This window comes from Eutrema salsugineum, unplaced genomic scaffold (assembly GCF_000478725.1).
Source record: "Eutrema salsugineum unplaced genomic scaffold, Eutsalg1_0 scaffold_9, whole genome shotgun sequence".
Taxonomy (NCBI): domain Eukaryota; kingdom Viridiplantae; phylum Streptophyta; class Magnoliopsida; order Brassicales; family Brassicaceae; genus Eutrema; species Eutrema salsugineum.
In genome coordinates, this window is record NW_006256342.1 from 4,120,676 (window position 1) to 4,145,307 (window position 24,632).

Sequence of the window (24,632 nt, forward strand, 5' to 3'; positions counted from 1 at the left end):
AGCGCGTGAAAAGCACGCAGGTATCTTATGTAATTGGTCTTTTTAAAGACCGAAGATCGTGGAAGACACGCGGTGTAAGGATCGAGTAGTGTAAGAAAGTTGGCAATTACTGTTAAACAATCGAGTTAATTAAAGTTGCCAAAGTTTTTCTCAACCGACTGAGCGGAGATCGAAATTCGTACCTGAGAATCGTTGTCTTCTTCAGAGCCTCCAAGTCCAAATCTTTTGGTTACGTCTCTCTAACCCTAAACCTTATTCTCACACTCTCTCTTCCACTATCCTTCCCTTTCTCTCTCTCTCTTTAAGCTCCATTGTCTCTTCTTGAATTATTCCTTGCTTCTTTTATCCGGCACCGAGATCTCGTCGGGTTCTGATCCCATCCATGCTCGATCTCACTCTCCCGGACTCGCGAAACGCAGAGATCTCATCCTCCACATTTCTCGAGATCCACGTATGAGCTCTAAAACTTTCTGATTTTGATCCGGTGAAAAACCCGTATATATGCTCAATCGGAGCCAGATTCAAAACAAATCCAAGGTGAAGAAAGGAAGACAGTGAACGATGGGAGCTGAAAAGAAATGGCTTTTCACTCTCTTCTCCGTAGTATTCCTCTCAGTCTTCCTCCTCTTACTGTACTCAATCTCTGCTTTCACCTCTAAGCCTTTCCCTTCCACAATCCGTCACGGTGCTCATTACCCACCAGCTTTCGCTTACTACATAACTGGCGGTCATGGAGACAGTGACCGGATCTTTCGGTTGCTGCTCGCCGTTTATCATCCTAGGAATCGGTATCTTCTGCATCTGGGCGCTGAAGCTACTGACTCCGAGAGGCTTGCTCTCCTCTCCGACTTGAAATCTGTGCCTGCTGTGACTGCCTTTGGGAATGTGGATGTGTTGGGAAAATTCGATCGTCTCTCTGATAATGGCGCTTCTAAGATCGCTGCTACTCTCCACGCTGTCTCCATCTTGCTTAAGCTTGATCGCACTTGGAATTGGTTCATCGAGCTTAGCGCCTTGGATTATCCCCTCATTACTCAAGATGGTATGTGTCAATCAAATCGGTTTCTTTCTATTTAAATCCGAAACTAGAGAAGAAACTTTCTTTAATTGGAGAGCAAATGTAGTTCCTTGCTTGTGATTCATTTGCACTATAGATCTTTGTTTTGAGCTATCTTTGAGCTGATGTTTTGTCTCTGATGGCAATGCTTACTCTTAGCTCCTTGAGATTTCAGCATCCATGAATCAATTTACTCTCTTTTGCTTTTCTGGAAAGAAAGGGGAAATGCAATCACCGTCATTGATTAGGACACTGATCTCTTTATGGCAAATTCATGCTTTTGAGCTTTATTACTCCACTTCTTCTGTTTGTCTTCATATGACCTGGATATTCAATGTAATATTTTTTTTCCATTCTCCCAGATCTATCCCATGTGTTTGCCTCGGTGAACAGAAGCGTCAATTTCATTGACCACACTGGTGACCTTGCTTGGAAAGAGTAAGTAAAGACTTTTCCTGGTCTCTCAAATCTGTTCCATGTGCATTCGGTGATGATTATGATAATGTTACCTTTCTGTAGATCTCAGAGAATCAAACCTATTGTTGTCGATCCAGCACTTTACTTAGCCAGAAGAACACAGCTCTTCACTGCTACCGAGAAACGACCAACACCAGATGCTTTCAAAGTCTTCACAGGCAATAGATTCAGTAGCTTAAAATACTTTCTATGGCTACATAGCCCCCCTAATGTGCATAACAGATTTCATTCTAACGAAATTGGCATGTGTTGCTGGTTTGTGGTATCACGCAGGCTCGCCATGGATTGTACTGAGCAGATCTTTCCTTGAATACTGCATCTTCGGTTGGGACAACTTACCAAGAATCCTCCTCATGTATTTCAACAACGTAATTCTCTCCGAAGAATGCTACTTCCACACCGTGATCTGCAACGCACCAGAGTTCAGTAACACGACAGTCAATGGGGACTTACGGTACATGATATGGGACAGTCCTCCAAAGATGGAGCCACACTTCCTTAGCGTCTCGGATTTCGAACAAATGGCTCAAAGCGGAGCAGCTTTCGCTCGGCAGTTCAAGAAAGACGATCCGGTCCTCGACATGGTCGATAGAGAGATTTTGAAACGTGGACGTTACCGGGTCACTCCTGGAGCTTGGTGCTTGAGCCACAGTAGCTGGTGGACAGATCCTTGCTCGGAATGGGACGATGTCAACGTAGTCAAAGCTGGACCTCAGGCTAAGAAACTGGACGAGACAATAACTAATTTTCTTGATGATTTGAATTCACAAACGAATCAGTGCAAGTGAAGAGGATGGTGAGGGAGTTTGGAGTCATTATACGGACACGACACGAGATTACATTGTTTTTTTCAGATCTGTAAGGTTAAAATTCTTTGGGCAACAGTGGCGCTGTATTTATACGAGGAGAAGAGGAAGGAGAGATTATGTTCTCTCTTCCCCAGATTCTGTTAAGCCACTATAAAAATTCATTAGTCGTCGTCTACCATTTCGCAATTCGATGAACCATTTGTTCTTGTTGTCTCTTTCTTAGTATATTATACTCTACCAAATGCCATCATTATTAATGGAGACTGCGATTTTTAGGGTTTAAAGGTAATCGAAAGTGAAATCTAAATCTCTTCTCCAATGTTCTTTCGCTTCGCCGGGAAACTACACGGAGGGCTTCTCTCTCGTCGTGCCTACTTGAGACTCAGTTTTGTTAAAGGACAGAGCTTTGGTATCGAGTCGATTCCATGGATTCAAAAGGCTTCGAATTTGAATTTTTACGAATCAATTCACGCTGGTTCCGTTGAAACCCAAGTTTCAACTATTGCTGCTGATGATGAAATCAGAGTTTCGCAAGACGCAGAGAGAATCTGCAAGATCGTATCCAAAATCTCGGACTCGAGCGTCGAGAATCTGCTCGACGAAGCTTCTGTTAAACTCTCGCCGGCGCTGATGGAGGAAGTACTGAAGAAGCTGAGCAACGCTGGTGTTCTAGCTCTGTCCGTATTCAAATGGGCAGAGAATCAAAAGGGTTTCAAGCACACGACTGCGAGCTACAACACGTTGATCGAGTCTCTAGGTAAGATCAAGCAATTCAAACTCGTTTGGAGCCTTGTAGACGACATGAAGCAAAAGAAGCTTTTGAGCAAAGACACGTTCGCGCTCATCTCTAGACGATACGCTCGAGCCAGGAAGGTTAAGGAAGCTATAACCACGTTTCACAAGATGGAAGATTACGGCTTTAAGATGGAACCAACTGATTTCAATCGAATGCTTGATACTTTGAGCAAATCAAGAAACGTCGGGGATGCACAGAAGGTGTTCGACAAAATGAAAAAGAAAAGGTTCGAGCCTGATATCAAGTCGTATACTATTTTGCTCGAAGGTTGGGGTCAGGAGTTGAATCTTTTGAGAGTTAATGAGGTTTACGGAGAGATGAAAGACGAAGGTTTCGAGCCTGATGTTGTGACTTACGGTATCATCATCAATGCGCATTGCAAGGCTAAGAAGCATGATGAAGCTATTAGATTCTTCAATGAGATGGAACAGAGGAATTGCAAGCCAAGTCCACACATTTTCTGCAGTCTGATCAATGGGCTTGGCTCAGAGAAAAAACTGACACAAGCTCTCGAGTTCTTCGAGAGATCAAAGAGTTCTGGGTTTCCTCTTGAAGCTCCAACTTACAATGCACTAGTTGGAGCTTATTGCTGGTCAAAGCGAATGGAAGACGCGTTCAAGGTCGTGGAACAGATGAGATCAAAAGGAGTTGGTCCAAATGCAAGAACGTATGATATAATCTTGCATCATCTGATCCGAATGCAGAGGACGAAAGAAGCTTATGAAGTTTATCAGCAGATGAGTTGTGAACCGACGGTGAGTACTTACGAGATCATGGTGAGGATGTTCTGCAACAAAGAGAGATTGGATATGGCGATCAAAATTTGGGATGAGATGAGAGGAAAAGGTGTTCTTCCTGGGATGCATATGTTCTCGAGTTTGATCACAGCTATGTGTCATGAGAACAAATTAGACGAGGCTTGTGAGTATTTCAATGAGATGTTGGATGTGGGTATTAAGGCACCGGGACATATGTTTAGCCGTCTTAAACAAGCGCTTCTCGATGAAGGCCGGAAAGATAAAGTCGTGGATTTGGCTGTGAAGATGGATAGGCTGAGAAAAACTCAACTTCTTAGCTGAAAAAAGGATTTTCTCGGCTCTGTTTCTCTTCTTGTTCATCGCTTCTACTACGTTTTGTTTATCTTTTTGGACTATTGAATTGTTATGATTTATGGTCTATCCAAAATTTCCAGAAGATAATAGTAGTTAAACTCTTTTCTCTCCGAGCAAAAATGCACGGAAACAGTCGTCCAAACCGTGATCTGTGATGGTTCTTTCTTCATAATCTTTAAGCTGTCTGCTGTCCGAGTAGTAATCTAAGCATCCTATAAAAAAAAAAAAAATCTAAGCATCTTAGACTACACTATCACTCTATCATAAATTGTTGTTACGGTATCTCTACTGTTTAGCTTTATTACAATGTTTTGTGATATCTTAATTCAGAATTCAAAACGTAAAAAATAGTTAATAAAATTCTCATCGCTAATCGTCTAGACTTCAGTAAAAAATTTTGTTGGTTTAGTAATTACAAAATAAATGTAACTTATTAGCTGAATGCTCCCCTAAATGCTCATTCCTCCATGTGAAAACATAGAAAAAGGAATATTTAATAGAGCATTTACATCTTCTAAATGCTTTCCTAAATATTATATTAACAAAAGTTTATTGACTTATTATAAATCGGGCCTAATTATAAAGAATTATGCCCATGAATATACACTACCAATCAAGCTCAAGAAGTACAAAACTAATAACTCCAACATTTACACACAAAAAACCCCAACATATCTTTATTGTGGTCGTGTGTTAGACTGTTAGTATCACTCTACTGACATTAATGACTACAAGTCTACAAAACAAACAGGGCCTATGTTAACTTGGTTTTTGTACGAGCGACTCTGTAAAGCTATACACGTATCAATAGAGCATTCGTTGATTAAAATCTCGATTAAATTGAATAAAAGTAGTTCATTAAATTGAACACATGATGATGTCGTCAAACACTGTGAGGATGAGATGTCTTCGATAGGGTTTATGACTTAAGTTTCATCGCCATGACAAACGACAAGTCAATGTAATTAAAGTAACAATATGATTTTTCATAGCAAAAGAATAAATTTAAAGTAACAAAAAAAAAAATCTCTACTTTAAAAGGGAGGCTATCCTAAATGCTATTTCAGGGCAACCCTTTTATGGAATTAACTTTAAATATGTAAACCTCTTTTTTAGCATATTGTTGATAGGATATTTTAGTATTTTACTCAAAAGTAATTTTATGAATCATGGCGATCAGGTGATTATTTACCTCTGTGAAAAAACATTACTCCTAATATGAATATATGATGCATTATTTGCATTAAGTACCTTCATAACTTTGATATAATGACCATACACATTACTTTTATGATACTAAAAAATAATATTGCCTTACTAATAAAAAATAGTCAATATATTGAATTTGAAATTCGACCGATGTGTTTTATCTGTGGTTTTAACTTTGACATTAGTCGGCCGCTTTGACAAAACCAAGATTTTCTGTACTGAATTTCAATATAAAATAATAACATTAAAATGGTAAACCATTCTCATTATAGTTTAATTATACAAGTAAAATTGTAATCTACTTTTTGGGATGAAACAGAGTATCTCTTACCCGAATTTTTTTTCACAACAAAGTAGGTATGTGTGTGTAGCTTAGAGTTAGAAGAGAAACATAGAAAAATATAACTTTGTAAAAGGAAAAAGAGGTTCAAGAATGTTATAATTGGGGTGTAATAGAAGAAAACGCCAACGAAGTTTAAAGGGTGGAAAGTATAAAGACACGAACAAAAAAATATCAAATTATGTAAACAATGAAAAATATGTGGAGGGGCTTAGAACTTATTATTCAAACTATAGACTACATAAAATAGTTAGATTGAGTTGTCTACTTCGTAAAATCGGACCCCCACACACCTTATTTGCTCATCGAATCATTGCCCCTTAAATTGCTACATTCCTTTCTATCTTCTTTTGTTCTATTACTATTCCCTTTTACTGTTACATACCTAAATTAAATAATTGAATGCGTGAAAGTGTTGTTTATCTATAAACCTATTATTATCATTCATCCGATCTTGCACAAATCCAAAGCGTAGCGAAACAGCTAAATTATTATGGTCGTGTCGTTTTCAATACACGATTACAAATTTTGCCATAAACTTATATTTACATACCTACATCATATATAGCTATAAGTATAGGCTATTAATACTCATAAAAAAATGTAACCTAACATCTATACAAAAGAAAAGTTTAAGATGGTAAAAGAAATATCGACACAACCGTAATTGCCATTACCGACGCATTAAATTTGATGCATGTGAATTGTGAGGTGATTGGTATGATAAACCTTTAGTCCCGTGACATTGTTTAAAAAGAACCGATTGAAGAAAAACTATCGCTTAAAAAAGAACATTTTTTTGTTAAAGGGCCTTCTATTTAAAAAGAACATTAGATAACTACCCTTTTGTTAATATATAAAACGGAGATTAGAATTTTTCTAACAAAGAAATCGGCCGAGTCGTGTGAAATAGCCCACAAATGGCCTCGTTGTCCGCCGTGTGAATCTTAGGAGGCACACATCATTAGAGGGCCACCTCGTCGTTATAACACCTTCCTTATTTCACATTTTATGAGTATTAAACACATTTAATCATTAGTTAATTGATGTATAATCTTCGCTACACAACTTGCTCATTAAGTCATCATATACTTGCTACTACTTACTATAAATATGATCGAGTCGAGTCGAGTCCATAATACATATATACATCTCGATCGAGTTATATACATATCGATCTGCTCTCTGTGTCTTGGTGAGAGAAGATGGGAGTTCTTGATTCTCTTTGCGATTATATCTCCGACTACTTCCACGTCTCCAGAAAAAGGAGGAAGCGTAAAGTCATGCAGGTTTATATATATTTACAAATTACAACCACGTCGTTTTGCTACTAAACTATTTTGCCCCATCTTCTTAATTAAGATGTTGTTGTTGTACGTAGTTTAAAAAAAAAAAATCAAAACTCATTATATACCTTGCACTCTAGTTTTGAAGATGTTGGTTTCGTTTCCTCAAAACTATTTTTTTTTTAATGAAAACTATGATTTAAAGTGGGAAAATCTAAGAACTACATTTATCTTTGTTTTTATATATAAAAGAAATCGATAACTACAAACACAAAAATTCCACAAAAATTTCTTCCAATTCGAAGCCTAATTTTTGGTTTCTTTTAACCTTTTTTTTGTTTTCCGTTCTGGGGCAGACGGTGAATATAAAGGTCAAAATGGACTGCGACGGCTGCGAACGCAGAGTCAAGAACGCTGTTTCCTCCATGAAAGGTTCGAATCTCTCTCTAGCTTCTTATATCAATGATTGGTTTCTTTCGTTCTCCTTGTAATTTCTTGATTTCCATATATAAACCCTCACTAATTTCATAAAAATCCATCTAATAATATGCTGCTAATTCGAAAATGACGCAGGGGTAAAATCGGTGGAAATGAACAGAAAGATACACAAAGTGACGGTGAGTGGTTACGTGGAACCGAAGAAGGTGTTGAAGAGAGTCGAAAGGACAGGAAAAAAGGCGGAGATTTGGCCGTACGTTCCGTACAACGTGGTGGCATATCCGTACGCAGTCGGAGTCTACGACAAGAAAGCTCCGGCCGGTTTTGTGAGGAAGTCGGAACAGTCGCAGCCGTTTCCCGGAGCTCCTGACGACAAGATTATGTCTCTTTTTAGTGACGAGAACCCCAACGCTTGCACCGTTATGTAATAAACAAATTAGTATTTACCAAACGCATGTAACACGTTGAGTTAAGTAAATTGTCTCCTTTTCTCTTTTTGTAATCATGTGTATGCAAAAATGAAGAATCAACTAGTGTAAATTATCATATAAACTATACACATATGTAAAATCATTAGCCAAAAAAAAGTTAAATCAATGCATGCTCTTGTGAAAAAAAATTTATGAATAATACTATTGTGGTTAATATAGCGAAGGAGTAATAATACTATTGTGGTTATACGCTAAAGTTTATTCGATAATATTTATTGTAATTTGCAGTAAATAGATGTTTCATTTGTTTTTTTGTACTTATGACTTTATGAGTAACTAAAGTGATTAATCATATAGAACTAATTAGTATGCCTTGTAATTTTGATAGTAAAATGCAAAATCATGTAGATATATTAAATTGTGTAGTATATGAGTTTTGATAAGTAAAATTATGCTTTGCGCTTGTATAAAATATAGTGTTTATAAGTAAAGTTTTCAAATAAATAAAACGACGGAACAGATTAATGTAAAAATACGGTTTAGTGTTTGATTGAGGGCAGAATTTAGACTAGAACAAAACTACATACTTTGAGTTTAATTGGGTTCGTGGAGGCAGGAGATTGGTCAGAGAAAGTGTTGTGAGATGGCTTTGAGGAAAATATTACCAAGTGAAATAATTATACATTAATAAACTAAAGTATCCAACTTTTACGTAATTTCAGACACGTAGAAGATCCATCAGCGATCAACTAGATTTTTTCGAAACCATTTAATATACTTGTTCCTCAAGCACCTGTTTAATCCTTACAGCGAGTGATCTCTAAATGAAGATCCAAGAAGATTAGAATTCTTTATATATTAGAATATTCCGGTGCTTAGGATGAGAGGACATCTATAAGTAGTAAGTACATATCGCTGTCGAGAATCCAATCAATTAATTGTTTGAGACAAACTGAAACGACTTATTATTAAAATGGTTTAGCACACAATTTTAAATTTTAAATGGTATGTTAGATTTGTTGAACTTGTGAAAAGGACGCAGAACAAAAACAAATGGAGAGACGAGAAACCTACTCAAACCTCACATGAAACGCAAACGCGAAACGCGTCGCGTTTTAATACAGTGTTGGCAAGACTTGAGGGGGTTCGTCTTCGTCCTTTGATGTTGACAACCAAGTCATGTAGGGAGGTGGACCTTTTAGATCATCGCCACGTGTACAATCCCTAAGACATCGACGGCCCTCGGTCATTTTGACTAGGAACATGGAGACGAAGAGAGCGACTCAAAACTCCAAAGTCAAGTCAATACTGTGATTTGCCAATTATCAAAAGCATAGATATTCAAATGAAAATAATCATTATTAGTTTATTATCAACAAATGTAATTTCCCAATTGTCCCTAATCAGAGAAGTAGGGGTGGGCATTCATTCGTTCTCTGGCTCGTTTACATTCGATTTTTTCGGTTTTCAGTTTTCAAATACTTATGGGATAGCCAAATTAGCCATTTTGATTTGATTCGTTCCAATTTGAAAATTTCGGTTGGATCCAAGTTCAGGCTTGGTTCAGATATTCGGTAAATAAATTTATCTACTGCTCATTTTAGAGATATTCGGTAAATAAATTTCTCTACTGCTCAATTTTAAAAAATTATGTTCGACTCCGTCTGTTGTTCTCAGCCCTCGAAGCAAGAGTGATAATATTCTATCGGGCCGACATGCAAGTAGAATTTTAGACTGGCATGTATGTTGTAATGGGCTTTCCTCTGCTCTACTAACCGGTCTAATTTTCATTCTACCTCCAATGGCCAATAGAGTCGGAGATGTGGAATTATAACACCGGAATATATAAACAAGAGATAATTAAGTTAATAATCAATTTTCAATAACAAATAAAGAAAATATACATACAATTTTTATAAATAAACAAATAACATTTTAGACGTTATTAGGACAAAATTGCCCTTATGAATATTTATAGAAACTATCATAAAATAGATGTTCTTATACAACTTCAACAATAAAATTCAATTAAATTATACAATTAAAAAAAAATATTTTATACACATAAAAAATATTATCAATATTAAAACAAAAAAGAAACATTTTTATTTTAAATATAGTGATCTAAAAAAGAGAGAATTTTGTTGCACGTAGAATATATATAAGTTAATATAGATAATTTATGTAATATAGAAGATATAATATAGTTAATATATGTAAGTTAATATACAAGTTTTTGTGTAGACTAACTTTTAAAACTATAAACAAAATCAAATTCCTCATCAATTTTTTCTTCAAGATAAATACGTCTGATCAATTTGGGTTTTGATCCTTTTGGAAAAGGGCAATATCTGTTTTAAGCAACTTGGGTTTCTGAAGTTGTGCTATGTGAATTGATATTTGAAACTAATGAAGAGAAGTTAAAAAACAAAAAAAACAAAAAATATCTCAGTTCAGAGAATGGTCAAGATTCACTTGTTTCAAGAGGGATCCTTTCAATTCGAAAACATTTCCTTTTTTTGTCAAACTTTAAATTTCATTAACTCATAAAACATCGTCTAAAAGAGCTCGAAAAGCTTCTTTGGCTACAGAATCCGCCACGGTATTAAGAGTCCGGGGGATATAAGCAATAGAGAAAGCAGAAAAGAATATCGTCAACAGACGAATATCGGAAACAATAGCATGGATCTCATTAAGGGATTCTTGAGATTCTAAAACATTTCCTTAAGCCATCTTTTCGCTTGGAAAATTTGAGGAGCTAATCAATGTGTTGACGAAATTGCTTATTATACTTTGACTATTATTCATCGTTTTAATCCCAAATCATCTTGGGAATCGATTGAAAGAATCCTTACCATAATCACCTATTTTCTTGAAAAATTCTTTTCCGCTTACACCCTAATTTAAAACTCTTCATTTAATATTTAACCAAAAGCGATTCTATTGAATAATAAAAACAATGCATTATACAAATGGTCACTTTATTACATGGGTCAACATTCAAGTCTTCTTGATACAGTTGAAGGAGAATCATGTTACCAATTTTTTAGAAAACAATCAACTTATAGTTACTTTTACATAATCAATTTACAACCACAAATTCATAGTTTACATTGGAACCAAAATCTTTGATTTTGTTTTTTTGGTCAAACTGGAACCAAAATCTTTAGGTACAGATAAAAGTGTAGAATTAAATTTGTTACTGTGGCTTTTGAAATTCTTTGACCAACTCTATTTTTATCTTTATATGATTTATTAACTAAAATTTACATGTATGGAAGCTATAAGAAAAAAATAATGTTGAAAACAAAACCTAAATTATTTGATTGTGGATATATTCGTTACACATATATGATCTATATACCAAAAACCCATTGGACTTTTACAAATACAGAACAACATTCTAAAACTCATGAGTGTGAAAGCAAAGACCGATAAAGTAATCTCACACATGACACACCACACACTCATATTCATTATAAATACACAAAATTCCAAAGGACATCTTCAAACTTCTCTTCCCAACTTTCGAGTATTCCACACACATACCGACAGAGAATCTGCTCTGCCCAAAGAGCCGGCACTGGTTGGAGAAAATACATGGAGTTTGTGCTTTGTAGTAAAACGATGACCAGGGTCATGTTGCTGCTACTTGTAACGATGACGTGTCTCGTAGCCGGAGACGCAGGAAGCACGAAGCCTGAGGAGCGACTGTTCAACGTTGAGAAGCTGGAGATGTTCGTTGACGAGCTTCCTCATATCCCCACTCTTCGTGGCTTCCACTTCGTCAATGGCTTCCTCAAACCCAAATCTCTACAAATCGGCATGTTCTTCAAGAAATGGGTATTTTTTAGTTTCTTTCCTTTCTTATTAATTCTCGTTTTCGATTCTTTCCTTTTTTTCTCAATTTTTCCTGAAGCTATTTTAGTAGTGTTATTAAATTTAATACACAGTCAAGTCTTTCGTGGAGACAGATCATCTCCATTTCTGTCTTGAGGCTATAAATTGCCAAAATATTTAGATAGATATACATATAAGTATATAACCACCAGTTAGTGATGTACACCTGTATTACATGCAAGAAAAAAAAAACTAATTGTTTTGAATTTGAACTCATTAACGACAAAACTAAACTTATTAGAATTTTCAAATTATAAGGATTAGTGAGGCTAATCGCTTTTTAGTTGGCTACGCCTCTTCGTTGGTGAAGTGACTAAAGTCATCGTATGAATATATTCCCTTGTGTGTTTTAACTCTTGTCCTCTTGGAAAAATATCTAATACCGAGTACGACGAATCAATGCTCTTTAGTATAGTCAAATTTAATATTCTTTGCTCTCTTAACACTTGTTTTGATTAATTATACTAAGAACAACATTCTTTGTTCTTTTTTTTCGCCGACTATTTTATAAGATCTTTAAAAACTTAGTACCCACCACTAAATCACTAACTAAATAATAATAATTGCTTTTCTAGCACTTTAGGCTCAGCTAATCATGCTCAACCTTTTGAAATTACTTAATTAGTCTGCTAAGTAATCGAATCATATTTGAAAAAAAACAAAAAAAATTAAACATTGTGTCACTGACTCACTGATGTGAATTAAATTATTGAAAAAACCTACAGAAATTCCACAGAGATTTGCCTGCCACGCCAGTTTTCGCATACGGTATATCGAAGCGTAAGGCATCGGTTCCTGGACCCACAATCGAAGCCGTATACGGAGTCGATACTTACGTGACGTGGCGAAATCACCTCCCTTCATCTCACATCCTCCCTTGGGACTCAACAATCTCCCCTGCGATCGCCAAACGCGGCGGAATTCCCACGGTGGTTCACTTACACGGCGGAATCCACGAACCGACCAGCGACGGAAACTCCGATTCCTGGTTTACCTCCGGTTTCAAAGAGACCGGAACAAAATGGACTAAAACGACGTCGCATTACGTCAACAAGCAACATCCCGGAAACATGTGGTACCACGATCACGCGGCGGGTTTGACCAGAGTCAACATTCTCGCCGGTTTATTAGGCGCTTACATTCTCCGCCATAGCTCCGTCGAATCGCCTCTCCGGTTACCAACCGGCCGCGAATTCGATCGTCCTTTGGTCGTGTTTGACCGGAGTTTCCGTAGAGACGGTTCGATTTACATGAACGCAACCGGGAATAACCCGTCGATTCATCCGCAGTGGCAGCCGGAGTATTTCGGCGACGCAATCATCGTGAACGGAAAAGCTTGGCCGAGATTAACCGTCCGCCGCCGGAAATACCGGTTTAGAATCATAAACGCAAGCAACGCCAGGTTTTTCCGGTTCTTCTTCTCCAACGGTCTCGGTTTCATCGTCGTCGGTTCTGATTCGGCTTATTTAGCTAAACCGGTATCGACCAAATCGGTTCTCCTCGCTCCGTCCGAAATCGTCGACGTCGTCGTTGACTTTTCGAAGTCAACGTCGAAAACAGCAATCCTCTCCAACGACGCGCCTTATCCTTACCCGTCGGGAGATCCCGTCACGGAAGAGAACAGTAAAGTCATGAAGTTCAAAGTCAAAGACGAATCAGAAGCCGACACGTCAACCGTTCCGAAGAAACTGATCCAATACCCGTTTGCTGACGTGTCAACATCTGTCCGTACGCGTTACATCGCCATGTACGAGTACGTGTCGAGCGCTGACGAGCCAACGCATCTATACATAAACGGCTTACCGTACGATGCTCCCGTCACGGAAACTCCAAAAATCGGCACGAGCGAGGTATACTGTATTTATATTATTATATAATCTCACTATGTTTAGTTTGAAAATAATTAATTAATAAAAAAACTCGGTTAATGAAGGTGTGGGAAGTGATAAATTTAACAGAGGATAACCATCCGTTGCACATTCACTTGGGACTGTTCAAAGTATTGGAACAAACGGCGTTGGTGGAGAGTGAGAAGTTCACGGACTGTATGACGGAGAAAAACAATGCCGTTAAGTGCCAGATCAGCAAGTACGCACGTGGGAATAAGACGGTGGTGACGGCACACGAGCGGGGATGGAAAAACGTATTCAAGATGATGCCGGGACATGTAACGAAGATCCTCGTTAGGTTTTCATACATTCACTCCAACGAATCTTACTCCTTCGATGCGTCTCAAAAGCCAGGCTACGTCTACCATTGCCACGTAAGTTAGTTAATACTCGTAATAATAACAAATGATTGTGTTTCTTAAATCTTAATGCGTAGCTAATTATGTTCTTGAATTTTAGATATTGGATCACGAAGATAATATGATGATGAGGCCTTTTGAGATGGTCAAGTGAGAAGAGTATTTTCAGCAAGTTGGTTGAAATGTGTTATGTAATTCTACAGAAAAAACAACTTACAATTATGGAGTGAGATATGTGTAGAAAAAAAGGAGTTGATATAGTGCATGAATTTATTTAAGAGATCTTACGTAGAAACCTCAATAAGACCATCTGTAATGGTGAACTTTTTTTGGATTTTACTTTAAATTTTTTATTAATAAAATAATAAGAAAATAGAAAAGATAAAAAAAGATAGAGAAAGTCGAAGAAGAGAGAAAAAAAAGAAAAAAAAAGAAAAAAATGAAAGAAAAAAAAGACCAATCAGTAAAATTCTGACACATCATCCGTGAATCTCCCATGAACTCGTCTTTAAAAGTCTTAAAATTAGAACTTACTCTATAAAAATTGGGATTTATTAATTTATTTTAAATGAAAAAATTCATGAATCCCACCTAAAAACTTTCTTCGAACCGCCGTTACAGATACTCTGAGTTTGAGTATGGGCTTCTAGTTGTTGGATTAAGCTTGAGAGAAGCTTGATCACCAAGTTTCCTAGATAGATTAAGAAAAGGAAAATTCTAGGAGTTATCTAGAATAATCTTAAGAGTTATCTAAGAATAGGAAAGTTTCTTTAACTAAAAGGTTTAGGAGTTATAATCTATTCTCTATATAAGAGATGCCAAAGGTATGGTAATCCTTATGAGTTGAGAGAGAGATTAAGAGAGGCTTTAGTTTTGAGTTATTTTCTAAAGCTAATAAAAAAAGTTGCTTTTATTCATATTCTTAATCTAAGTTCTTGATTCTATATTTGGTATCAGAGCCAAAATTCTAAAACCTAGTAATCACAAAAGATCATTAGAGCTATGGGTGATCTTGTCGCAGCAAAAACAAAGGAAGGAGGTGCGTCGACGTCCATACAGTATCCGATGTTAACCACCACCAACTACACTGTCTGGGCCATGAGGATGAAGGTGGTGCTTAGGGTTCATAAAGTTTGGGAGGTCATCGAACCTGGATCAGCAGACGAAGAAAAGAATGATCTAGCTCGTGCCCTCCTTTTCCAATCCATCCCCGAAGCATTAATCCTTCGTCTAGGTGAACTCGATACCGCCAAAGCCGTATGGGATTCAATTAAAACAAGACATGTTGGTGCTGACCGAGTAAAGGAAGCAAGATTACAAACATTGATGGCTGAATTTGATAGACTAAAGATGAAAGAAACCGATACAATTGAAGAATTTGCAGGAAAACTTTCAGAAATATCTACCAAATCAACATCCCTAGGAGAAAACATTGAAGAAGTAAAGATTGTGAAGAAATTTCTTAAAAGCTTGCCTAGGAAGAAATATATACATATTGTGGCTTCCCTAGAAAAGGTGCTTGATCTTAACACAACTAGCTTTGAAGATATTGTGGGAAGATTGAAAGCCTATGAAGAAAGAACCTGTGAAGAAGAAGATTCGCAGGAGGAACAGGGCAAGCTCATGTATGCGGACTCACAAAACTCTCAAACCACACAGAACTACCAAGAAACTCAAGGAGGAGGAAGAGGTAGAGGTGGAGGAAGGTTTGGAAGAGGAAGAGGTCGAGGTCGCAATGGAAATCAACAAAGAGATAAAAGCAAAGTTGTTTGCTATCGATGTGACAAGTTAGGGCACTACGCATCTGCATGTCCTGATAGATTGCTCAAGCTTCAAGAAACACAAGAGGAGGTAGACGATGATTCACAAAAGGCAGAAGAACTGTTGATGCATGAGACGGTTTTCCTCAATGAGAAAAAGGTGAAACCAGGAAATTTCGATGCTTGCTCAGACAAAGTATGGTATTTAGACAATGGTGCGAGTAACCACATGACTGGGAATAGACATTGCTTCTCTAAACTCGATGAAACAGTCACTGGAAAAGTAAGGTTTGGCGACGACTCACGAATTGATATAAAAGGGAAGGGATCTATCGTATTCTCCTGCAAGGATGGCCTTAAAAGAACCCTTAACAATGTCTATTTTATACCAGACCTGAAAAGCAACATCATAAGTCTTGGTCAAGCTACCGAATCTGGGTGTGAAGTGAGAATGAAGGAAGATTACCTAATTTTATACGACAAAGAAGGAAAGCTGGTGGTAAAGGCAATTCGATCAAAGAATCGTCTTTACAAGGTACACTTGGAAGTTGAAGATACTAGATGTCTACAAATTTTAACGACAAAAGATTCAAAGTGGCACCTGCGATTAGGACATGCGAATTCAGAAACCATAAGAATGATGGCCAAGAAGGAACTAGTTATCGGAATAACTAGCCTACCACAAGAAAAGGAAACGTGTGCTTCATGTCTTCTCGGAAAACAAACCCGACGAGCCTTTCCTCAAACAACCGTTTTTCGTGCAACTCAAAAGCTTGAACTGATACATGGGGATCTCTGTGGTCCGATCACACCTTCAACAGCTGCACAAAACAGATATATTTTTGTGCTAATTGATGACTACTCCCGTTACATGTGGTCGCTTCTTTTAAAGGAAAAGGGTGAGGCATTCGAAAGATTTAAGAGATTCAAAACAGCAGTGGAACAAGAAACAAGAACCACTATCAAGACACTTTGAACGGATAGAGGAGGAGAGTTTGTATCACTCGAGTTTCAAAACTTTTGCGAAACTTCAGGCATCAACAGACATCTAACAGCTCCTTACACACCCCAACAGAATGGTGTTGTAGAGAGAAGGAATAGAACCTTAATGGAGATGACTAGAAGCATCCTAAAGCACATGAGTATACCAAATTACCTGTGGGGAGAAGCGGTTAGACATTCAACCTATCTCATCAACAGGATTGCAACTCGAGCATTAATAGCAAAAACTCCATACGAACTCTTCAAGGGAAGGAGACCCAACATCAAACATCTAAGAGTATTTGGATGTATCGCATATGCGAAACTAGAGACGCCTCATCTCAAGAAGCTTGACGATAGATCTCGGATCTTGGTTCATCTAGGAACAGAACCTGGCACAAAAGCATACTGCCTCTTAGATCCGATGTCTCGAAAGATTATTGTGAGCAGGGACGTAGTGTTCGACGAAGATAAGGTATGGAAGTGGAACAACACATACAGAGGAAACAACACCGAACCAGGGAAATTCTCACTAATTTTTGGAGAATTTGGAAATCATGGGATAAGGGAAGAAGAAATTGTGCAAGAAACTGGGGATAACAGAGTACAGAACGAAACCGAAGAAGGGGAAGAACTCGATGAGGATATATCAAGTTCAGAACCAGGAAATTTCGAAACAGAGGACAACTTCGAAGAAGAAAACGTCGAACAAGGACAGACTCACGAGTCTTTGACTTTGCGACGATCAACAAGACAGAGCAAAAGACCAGAGTACTTGAATGACTTTATCTGTCTTGCAGAGATCGATTGTGAACAACTACTGATGGTTATAAATGAAGAACCTTGGAACTTTGAAGAAGCAAAGAGAACAAAATAATGGAGAGAAGCTTGTAAAGATGAATTGTCTTCTATTGAAAAGAACAAGACTTGGAGCTTAGTTGATCTTCCAAAAGGAGCAAAGCCGATCGGTGTTAAATGGGTCTTTAAACTAAAACGAAACTCTGATGGAAGCATTAACAAACATAAGGCACGACTTGTAGCCAAAGGATACGTGCAGAGACATGGAATAGATTTTGATGAGGTCTTTGCTCCAGTAGCTCACATCGAAACAGTCCGATTCATCATCTCTTTAGCAGCATCAAGCGGATGGGAAGTGCATCATCTGGATGTAAAAAATGCATTCCTCCATGGTGAATTAAAGTAAGAAGTTTATGTTTCTCAACCTGAAGGCTTTGTGATCGAAGGAAGCAAAGATAAAGTCTACAGATTACATAAGGCACTTTATGGATTAAGGCAAGCTCCAAGAGCATGGAACAACAAACTCAACAAAATTCTTAAAGAACTGAGCTTTACAAAGTGTGATAAGGAGCCATCAATATATCGGAAACAAGTCAATAAAGATCTTCTCATAGTCGCCGTGTACGTGGACGACTTATTAGTCACAGGGTCAAGCTTGAGTACGATCTTCGAGTTTAAGAAAGGAATGGCTGCAAAATTTGAGATGAGTGATCTCGGAAAGCTCACTTATTATCTTGGGATCGAAGTTTTGCAGCATGACGAAGGAATAACACTTAAACAAGAACGTTATGCATCAAGAATCTTAGAAGAAGCTGGGATGAAAGACTGTAATGCCGCACACATACCAATGGATCCAGGCTTAAGATTATCGAAAGCAAAAGAGGAAAAAGGTGTTAATGAAAGAGATTACAGAAGAAACATTGGATGTTTACGGTATCTGCTACATACTCGACCTGATATGTCATATTGTGTTGGTGTGCTGTCATGGTACATGCAAGAACCAAAAGAGTCTCATGGTGCAGCACTCAAACACGTTCTGAGATATCTTAAAGGCACCTTAACACTCGGGCTAACGTTTCGTCGAGGAACTAGTTTGAGTTTGGTTGGGTATAGCGACAGCTCTCATAATGTGGACTTAGACGATGGGAAGAGCACAGCAGGATACATATTCTATCTCAACAATGGTCCAGTTTCTTGGTGTTCACACAAACAAGAAACGGTTGCAATGTCATCTTGCGAAGCGGAATTTATGGCAGCTATGGAAGCTGCTAAACAGGCCATCTGGTTGCATGAACTACTTGGAGAAGTCTCAGGATCAGCATGCGAGAAAGTGACAATTCGGATCGATAACAAATCTGCATTAGCTCTTACAAAGAATCCTGTATTTCACGGCAGAAGCAAGCATATTCACCGAAGATATCACTTTATACGAGAATGCGTAGAGAATGAACAAGTTGAGATGGAACATGTTCCTGGAACAGAACAGAAGGCAGATATTTTAACAAAAGCACTTGGGAGGATTAAGTTCAAGGAAATGAAGGAGCTTATTGGAGTCCAAGACTTGTCAAGAGAAGATTTCAAGCTTAAGGGGGAGATTGTTGGATTAAGCTTGAGAGAAGCTTGATCACCAAGTTTCCTAGATAGATTAGGAAAAGGAAAATTCTAGGAGTTATCTAGAATAATCTTAGGAGTTATCTAAGAATAGGAAAGTTTCTTTAACTAAAAGGTTTAGGAGTTATAATCTATTTTCTATATAAGAGATGCCAAAGTTGTGGTAATCCTTATGAGTTGAGAGAGAGAGATTAAGAGAAGCTTTAGTTTTGAGTTATTTTCTAAAACTAATAAAAAAAGTTGCTTTTATTCATATTCTTAATCTAAGTTCTTGATTCTATACTAGTACAAACCATTAACCACTATACTACAACTCCTAATCAGTTTCAAAACTATTTTATTTTATCGGATGTCCCCGAAGGGACAATTCAAAACTATTTTATATCTTTTCTTTTATCTATTCTGTTAACTCTTATTAATTTTTTCCTCCCGCTAAAAAACTCTTGCCGTTATTCACCAATCATATGCATAATTCCGTTAGTGTGTTTCAGTGGGATTCTGACTTTAGAATGTAGCTTCTCATTTGTCAATGGGGGAAAATATGAGCCTTTGGGCTAATACTTACGGGCTTTAACGGACCCAATAGTACATTTTATATTGTTATTGTTTTTGTTATAGCTATGGTTGGGTGGGTGAGCAAGAGAGGGAAGAAGAGGCGAATGATACAAAATTCCTCGTACTCTAACCACCAGTCAACTCAACTGAAATTATTGAATGCCCATGTTTCTACCTTATCTGTCCCTGCACACACACTCTTCAATCAGTCCTCTTCTCTCAAAATTTATCGCTTACTTTTTTTTCTCAATAATTCTTTTATTTTATCATTTTGTAAGCTTCTGGATCTTCATCAAATACCAAATACTGTATACCCAATTAATTTTGAGCCACTTGCAAAATATCTTCTTCTTATTCTCATTATTTAATTTGCTGAAATAGCATTCGTTTTTCTTTTTATTTACAACATGTCGAAAACATTTCCACTCAATATCTATGACGACATTTTGGATAAATAAATGAATGAACCTATGACGCTCATCACATATCATTTGTTATACGTTGTATTATTTTTTTTCAGAAAATTATGAGTACTTACAACAGTTTTCCGACCTGCAAAAGTTTATGTAAACTTGGAAAAGTTTAATAAAACATTTCAATAGCGGGTTACGGTAGATGAAATGCATATGTTTAGATCAGGTAAGTACCATATGTGTATTTGCTAATGCATCTATTGTTATATTTTCTTATTTAAAATTTTCTTCTTAGTTTTTGAGATATAATTAAGAAGTTTCCTAGTGACATGTTTTTATAATTCTACTGTGAGATACCGTTTCAGTTTGACAGTTGACCTGGATTTTTGAGATGTCATAGGTGAATTTGCAAAAAACGTTTCACTTGGAAAGGGTTGTTATTACATAAAACCTTTGATGTATGTTTTTTTTTTTTTTGGAAACCTTTGACTTATGTATTCTTGTGATGGTTTAATTGATAAACCAACCAAAAAATAGCGGATTGATGAAATGATTTTGTGATTCCGTATATTTATAGAACAATTACGTACTATAAGCCTATATATTTGTTTAGCTAATTCTCAATTATTATTGTTTTGTTACATTAACCTGAGTAATTGTCTTTTTGCCTGATAGAAAGCTCGTTAACTAAATCCGTATATTTTTGTTTATGTAATTTTGCCATTTCATCACAAAGATATCTGTCGGAGGCTCGGAGCCCATATCTTTCTATCTACAATCAGAACCATACACATAGTTTACGAGATATTATTGTCTTTTTATTTTTATTTTTTGAGGTCAAGATGAGAAATTATCGTCTACTTGTAAAAAAATATGGATAAGAGCGAGTTTTGGATTGGTGTTGTATTGGTAAAGCATATTAAATGCGAACCCTTTCTACATTTATGATTCCACGAGGACTACGAAAGCATCACCGTGTGATAATATCTAATGGAATTGAATAAATGCGGGACCAATTAACACATTGATGTGTTCTTCTTCTTCTTCGTCTTTCCTCGTCCAACTATATGTTATTAATAATTGACCATGCATGCCTATCTCAACCCACCGGTCCAAGTCAAACCTCTATTTATCTCCTATTCCCTATATATATATATATATATCATTTGCTTCTCGCAAACAACCTCACAAATAATCAAGTAACAATCTCTTTTGAAGAAGTTATGAATAAAATCCGCCTCCGCGCTCTTTCTCCGCCTTCTGGTAACTTTTCTCCAACGTCGATATATACGTTTTTTTGTTTAAAAGTAATAGTCTTGTGTTTTGCTTTTCACATGACCAATTAGTCACAGTTAAAGATCGATGTAGAACTTATAGATAACATATATGCACATGTGCACGTGTGAGTTTGCAACGAAATATCCGTTTTAATTTGTGAAATTAACTGAATCAAGAATTGCTAATCAATGTTTTTAGGATTGAAACGCCGTGCCAAGCAATGTAGAGTAAGAGGGAGAAACAACGCAAAGCTGGAACTTGAACAAAGCAACTTCTCTAAAGACGAAGACGATCTCATCCTCAAGCTTCATGCACTTCTTGGCAATAGGTTTTCATTCTTTTTCTTCTTTTTCTTAATTATTATTATATATATATGCTATGTGTGAATGTTCGTTATGGTACGTTTTCAGATGGTCACTGATAGCGGGAAGATTGCCTGGACGAACCGACAACGAAATAAGGATCCGTTGGGAAACTTACTTAAAGAGGAAACTCGAGAAAATGGGAATCGACCCAACCAATCATCGTCTTTACCATCACACCAACTACATTTCCAGGCGATACCTTAATTCTTTGCATAAGGAACATGAACCCAATACTACTAGTGACCAATCTTCTTCGGTATCCGAATCATGTGATGGTATGACGACAATATTACCCGTTTCAAGTACCAATTCCTCTGAGTATAGTACTAGTGCCGGACATAGCCGTTTGCCTGACCTCAACATCGGTCCCATCCCAATGAAGACCACGACTTCTTTGCCAGTTTGTTGCCTTCAAGACTCTAGCGAACCCTCTAACTATGGCTCTACAAGTCAAGAAACGCTTCTTCTTTTCAGGTGAGAAAATGGTGCATTAATTGTGAGATTGCAGAAGACTCTTTGTCAACTACTTGCTCAACCCCAAATTGCTCGGACGCTTCGGCGAAATCGGATGTGTGGTGGTGCTGCATCAGAAAACAAAAATGGTGTATTTGTTTGTACACATCTGGCTATATAATCCCTTTATATTACAAAGGCATCATATGAAAAAAAATATTCACTAGAGAGATAATAAATTGATGTTCGAAAATGTCCGGTTTTGTTTTTCGGTTGGATCATTAATAACCGACAATAACCGTTGAATCAGATCAACAATGTAAGAGAAATTAATATGCGCTGCACATTGACGGGACATGCTTTCCTCGACACTAATTAACTAACTCACTTAATGGAGAAGTATGTTTATAAACTTCTTCATCTTTCACACACTACACTTTTGCAATAACAATTTAAGGGTGTTCATTCACTAGATATTAAAGTGGTAACACTGAAAACGTCTATATTTTATTCTATTTTATTTTATTTTCCTCAGTCGTCATTTTTCTTTAACCATTCTGTTTTTTTTCCTATGCACATTAGCTGACCTCCAGGTCCAAGCAACAGGTACAAAGAGTTTGATTCTCAACGTTTTTTCTACCTAAGTTATTTTGTCTTTTCTTGGGGGAGTTTAATGGGTTAAGGAGTCGTTCATGTGAATTTAGACCTCGATGAGCTAGCTGTAGAAAAGGCAAGAGATGTTGATATGCCATCAAAACCGGAACCTCAAAGCCCAATTTTGAGGTTTTCAAAAGTAATAAGTTCGTTATATCCAATATCAACTATGAAGACGCTAAAAATTACAAAATCGCACACAGGTTGGAACACACCAAAACTTGTTCTAACATTTTGTTCATGCAAGACAGTTTTAACGAGATAGACCAATAGAACCCAACCATGAGGAGTTAAGCTCAGAGCCGACTTGGCCCATATCCTTGACCCGTCAAAGACCAAAGACCATTCATGAACTGACCTGGACCAAACCCAAACCAATCAAGACCACATGCTCACTCTATTGGTCTTATTCAGATATATTTAAGGCAAGTTCTATGACAGAATGTTTTGATGTTTAGGCAAATAATTATTCAGATATATTTAAGGCAAATAATTTAATGGACGCCAAATTATTTGAGACAATTGAAGGCTTCCAAAATGATGAGAACATAGAATGAATCAGATGTCTTCAAGATACAAAAGAGAAATAATTTATCATATTTGACCACGATTACATTTATTCTTGGTCAAATGGCATGGATATGCCTAATATTACTCGACCTTGAATTCCATCCAAATCGTATTCAAACCATTCCCACCAGTTATTCAGTCAAAGAAGCTTCCTATTAAATCCCGAAGACTAAATTAATGGCAAGAAAGACCCTAATTCAATCTAGATAATTTATCTCTTTTCATATAATTTGATTTAGCTAATTCCTTGCTTTATATTTATTATAAAACATATAGCTTTTATATTTTAGCTTATAAAAGGCTCAGCTCACCTCATTGTGAGGGCAACCATTAATCTGACAGTATATACCATTTTTCGTTTCTTTGAACGTTTTGTGCCTGATTCTTTATATTCTTGGAGTGTTTAGACTATAGTTTATTTCGTAATTTGTGTATCATCTCTTAATCCATCTTTATATATTTGTCCCACATCGGTAATATATCAAATATTAGGTTAATTGTATTGTGTATATAAGGCATAGCTTCTCTATTGATATTGATATGAAATATAAGGAACCTTTTATAACTTCTAAAAGATTCTTGTCATAGATCATCAAACCATTTGTTAATTCTCCACCAATATTATTTTTAAAATCAATCAACCTTGATCCTACATCAAGAAACTTTAAAAAGATCTAGTGTTGTTTATATAGCATCACAAGCATAAACCTCTAAAACCTTTCTAGTATTAGAGGTTTCTGCTTGTGCTTCTATAAAAACAATACTAGATCTCTCTAAAATTTCTTACAACCTCTGAAAGTTGGTCTTTGAAGTTCTGGTTTTGATAGCACAACAATATCTTTACGGAAACTGTTCAGTTTTATCATGGTAAAATTTGCTGCATATAACATAATTTAAAAAAAACCGATCACATTCCTCATAAGAAAATTTCGACCATATTCATAAACGACCAACAATTAGCCTGCACATTATAAACTTATGATGAAGAATCATAATAGATCCTCAGGAAATGCTGATACCAAAAAAATAGTTTTCTCTTTCATTTACTCGAAATATTCTGATCATAAATTAAAATTGTCTACTAAGCATAT

At 36.7% G+C, this 24,632-nt stretch overlaps 5 protein-coding genes across 6 annotated transcripts; all 5 read left to right on the forward strand.

Annotated features, from left to right (window-relative positions):
* The first annotated feature begins 106 nt into the window (after window positions 1–106).
* Window positions 107–2,557, forward strand: LOC18009083 (beta-glucuronosyltransferase GlcAT14A). The gene is made up of 4 exons (XM_024151872.1): window positions 107–1,042; window positions 1,420–1,495; window positions 1,577–1,692; window positions 1,808–2,557. The coding sequence occupies exons 1-4, from the start codon at window positions 562–564 to the stop codon at window positions 2,320–2,322; spliced, it is 1,188 nt and encodes a 395-aa protein (XP_024007640.1). The 5' UTR covers window positions 107–561; the 3' UTR covers window positions 2,323–2,557.
* Window positions 2,558–2,607: 50 nt separating this feature from the next.
* On the forward strand, window positions 2,608–4,333 carry LOC18008018 (pentatricopeptide repeat-containing protein At1g71060, mitochondrial). Its single transcript, XM_024151870.1, has one exon. The coding sequence runs from the start codon at window positions 2,662–2,664 to the stop codon at window positions 4,216–4,218; it is 1,557 nt and encodes a 518-aa protein (XP_024007638.1). The 5' UTR covers window positions 2,608–2,661; the 3' UTR covers window positions 4,219–4,333.
* A 2,268-nt stretch (window positions 4,334–6,601) lies between these two features.
* LOC18008017 (heavy metal-associated isoprenylated plant protein 20) lies at window positions 6,602–8,068 on the forward strand. Of its 2 annotated transcripts, none has more exons than XM_024152847.1 (3): window positions 6,602–6,754; window positions 7,443–7,518; window positions 7,660–8,068. In XM_024152847.1, exons 2-3 carry the CDS (start codon window positions 7,464–7,466, stop codon window positions 7,950–7,952), a joined length of 348 nt encoding a protein of 115 aa, XP_024008615.1. In that variant the 5' UTR covers window positions 6,602–6,754; window positions 7,443–7,463; the 3' UTR covers window positions 7,953–8,068. The 2 variants fall into 2 exon arrangements, with proteins under 2 accessions (XP_024008615.1, XP_006390811.1); XM_006390749.2 differs by having other exon boundaries at window positions 6,639–7,089.
* Window positions 8,069–11,422: 3,354 nt separating this feature from the next.
* On the forward strand, window positions 11,423–14,398 carry LOC18009182 (multicopper oxidase LPR2). Its single transcript, XM_006390750.2, has 4 exons — window positions 11,423–11,798; window positions 12,581–13,705; window positions 13,789–14,118; window positions 14,204–14,398. Exons 1-4 carry the CDS (start codon window positions 11,556–11,558, stop codon window positions 14,255–14,257), a joined length of 1,752 nt encoding a protein of 583 aa, XP_006390812.1. The 5' UTR covers window positions 11,423–11,555; the 3' UTR covers window positions 14,258–14,398.
* A 6,856-nt stretch (window positions 14,399–21,254) lies between these two features.
* On the forward strand, window positions 21,255–22,663 carry LOC18009190 (transcription repressor MYB6). The gene is made up of 3 exons (XM_006390751.2): window positions 21,255–21,484; window positions 21,698–21,827; window positions 21,910–22,663. The coding sequence occupies exons 1-3, from the start codon at window positions 21,289–21,291 to the stop codon at window positions 22,340–22,342; spliced, it is 759 nt and encodes a 252-aa protein (XP_006390813.1). The 5' UTR covers window positions 21,255–21,288; the 3' UTR covers window positions 22,343–22,663.
* The last annotated feature ends 1,969 nt before the right edge of the window (window positions 22,664–24,632 follow it).

Excerpts from the sequence above, each read along its gene's own strand:
- LOC18009083 (XM_024151872.1), top strand. The coding sequence starts at position 562 with ATGGGAGCTGAAAAGAAATGGCTTTTCACTCTCTTCTCCGTAGTATTC. Across the intron at positions 1,496-1,576 it reads GGTGACCTTGCTTGGAAAGA|ATCTCAGAGAATCAAACCTA; the intron begins GTAAGTAAAGAC and ends ACCTTTCTGTAG. Across the intron at positions 1,693-1,807 it reads TGCTTTCAAAGTCTTCACAG|GCTCGCCATGGATTGTACTG; the intron begins GCAATAGATTCA and ends GGTATCACGCAG.
- LOC18008018 (XM_024151870.1), top strand. The coding sequence starts at position 2,662 with ATGTTCTTTCGCTTCGCCGGGAAACTACACGGAGGGCTTCTCTCTCGT.
- LOC18008017 (XM_006390749.2), top strand. The coding sequence starts at position 7,006 with ATGGGAGTTCTTGATTCTCTTTGCGATTATATCTCCGACTACTTCCAC. Across the intron at positions 7,090-7,442 it reads GGAAGCGTAAAGTCATGCAG|ACGGTGAATATAAAGGTCAA; the intron begins GTTTATATATAT and ends GTTCTGGGGCAG. Across the intron at positions 7,519-7,659 it reads CGCTGTTTCCTCCATGAAAG|GGGTAAAATCGGTGGAAATG; the intron begins GTTCGAATCTCT and ends AAAATGACGCAG.
- LOC18009182 (XM_006390750.2), top strand. The coding sequence starts at position 11,556 with ATGGAGTTTGTGCTTTGTAGTAAAACGATGACCAGGGTCATGTTGCTG. Across the intron at positions 11,799-12,580 it reads GCATGTTCTTCAAGAAATGG|AAATTCCACAGAGATTTGCC; the intron begins GTATTTTTTAGT and ends AAAAACCTACAG. Across the intron at positions 14,119-14,203 it reads GCTACGTCTACCATTGCCAC|ATATTGGATCACGAAGATAA; the intron begins GTAAGTTAGTTA and ends CTTGAATTTTAG.
- LOC18009190 (XM_006390751.2), top strand. The coding sequence starts at position 21,289 with ATGTTATTAATAATTGACCATGCATGCCTATCTCAACCCACCGGTCCA. Across the intron at positions 21,485-21,697 it reads CGCTCTTTCTCCGCCTTCTG|GATTGAAACGCCGTGCCAAG; the intron begins GTAACTTTTCTC and ends CAATGTTTTTAG. Across the intron at positions 21,828-21,909 it reads CATGCACTTCTTGGCAATAG|ATGGTCACTGATAGCGGGAA; the intron begins GTTTTCATTCTT and ends GTACGTTTTCAG.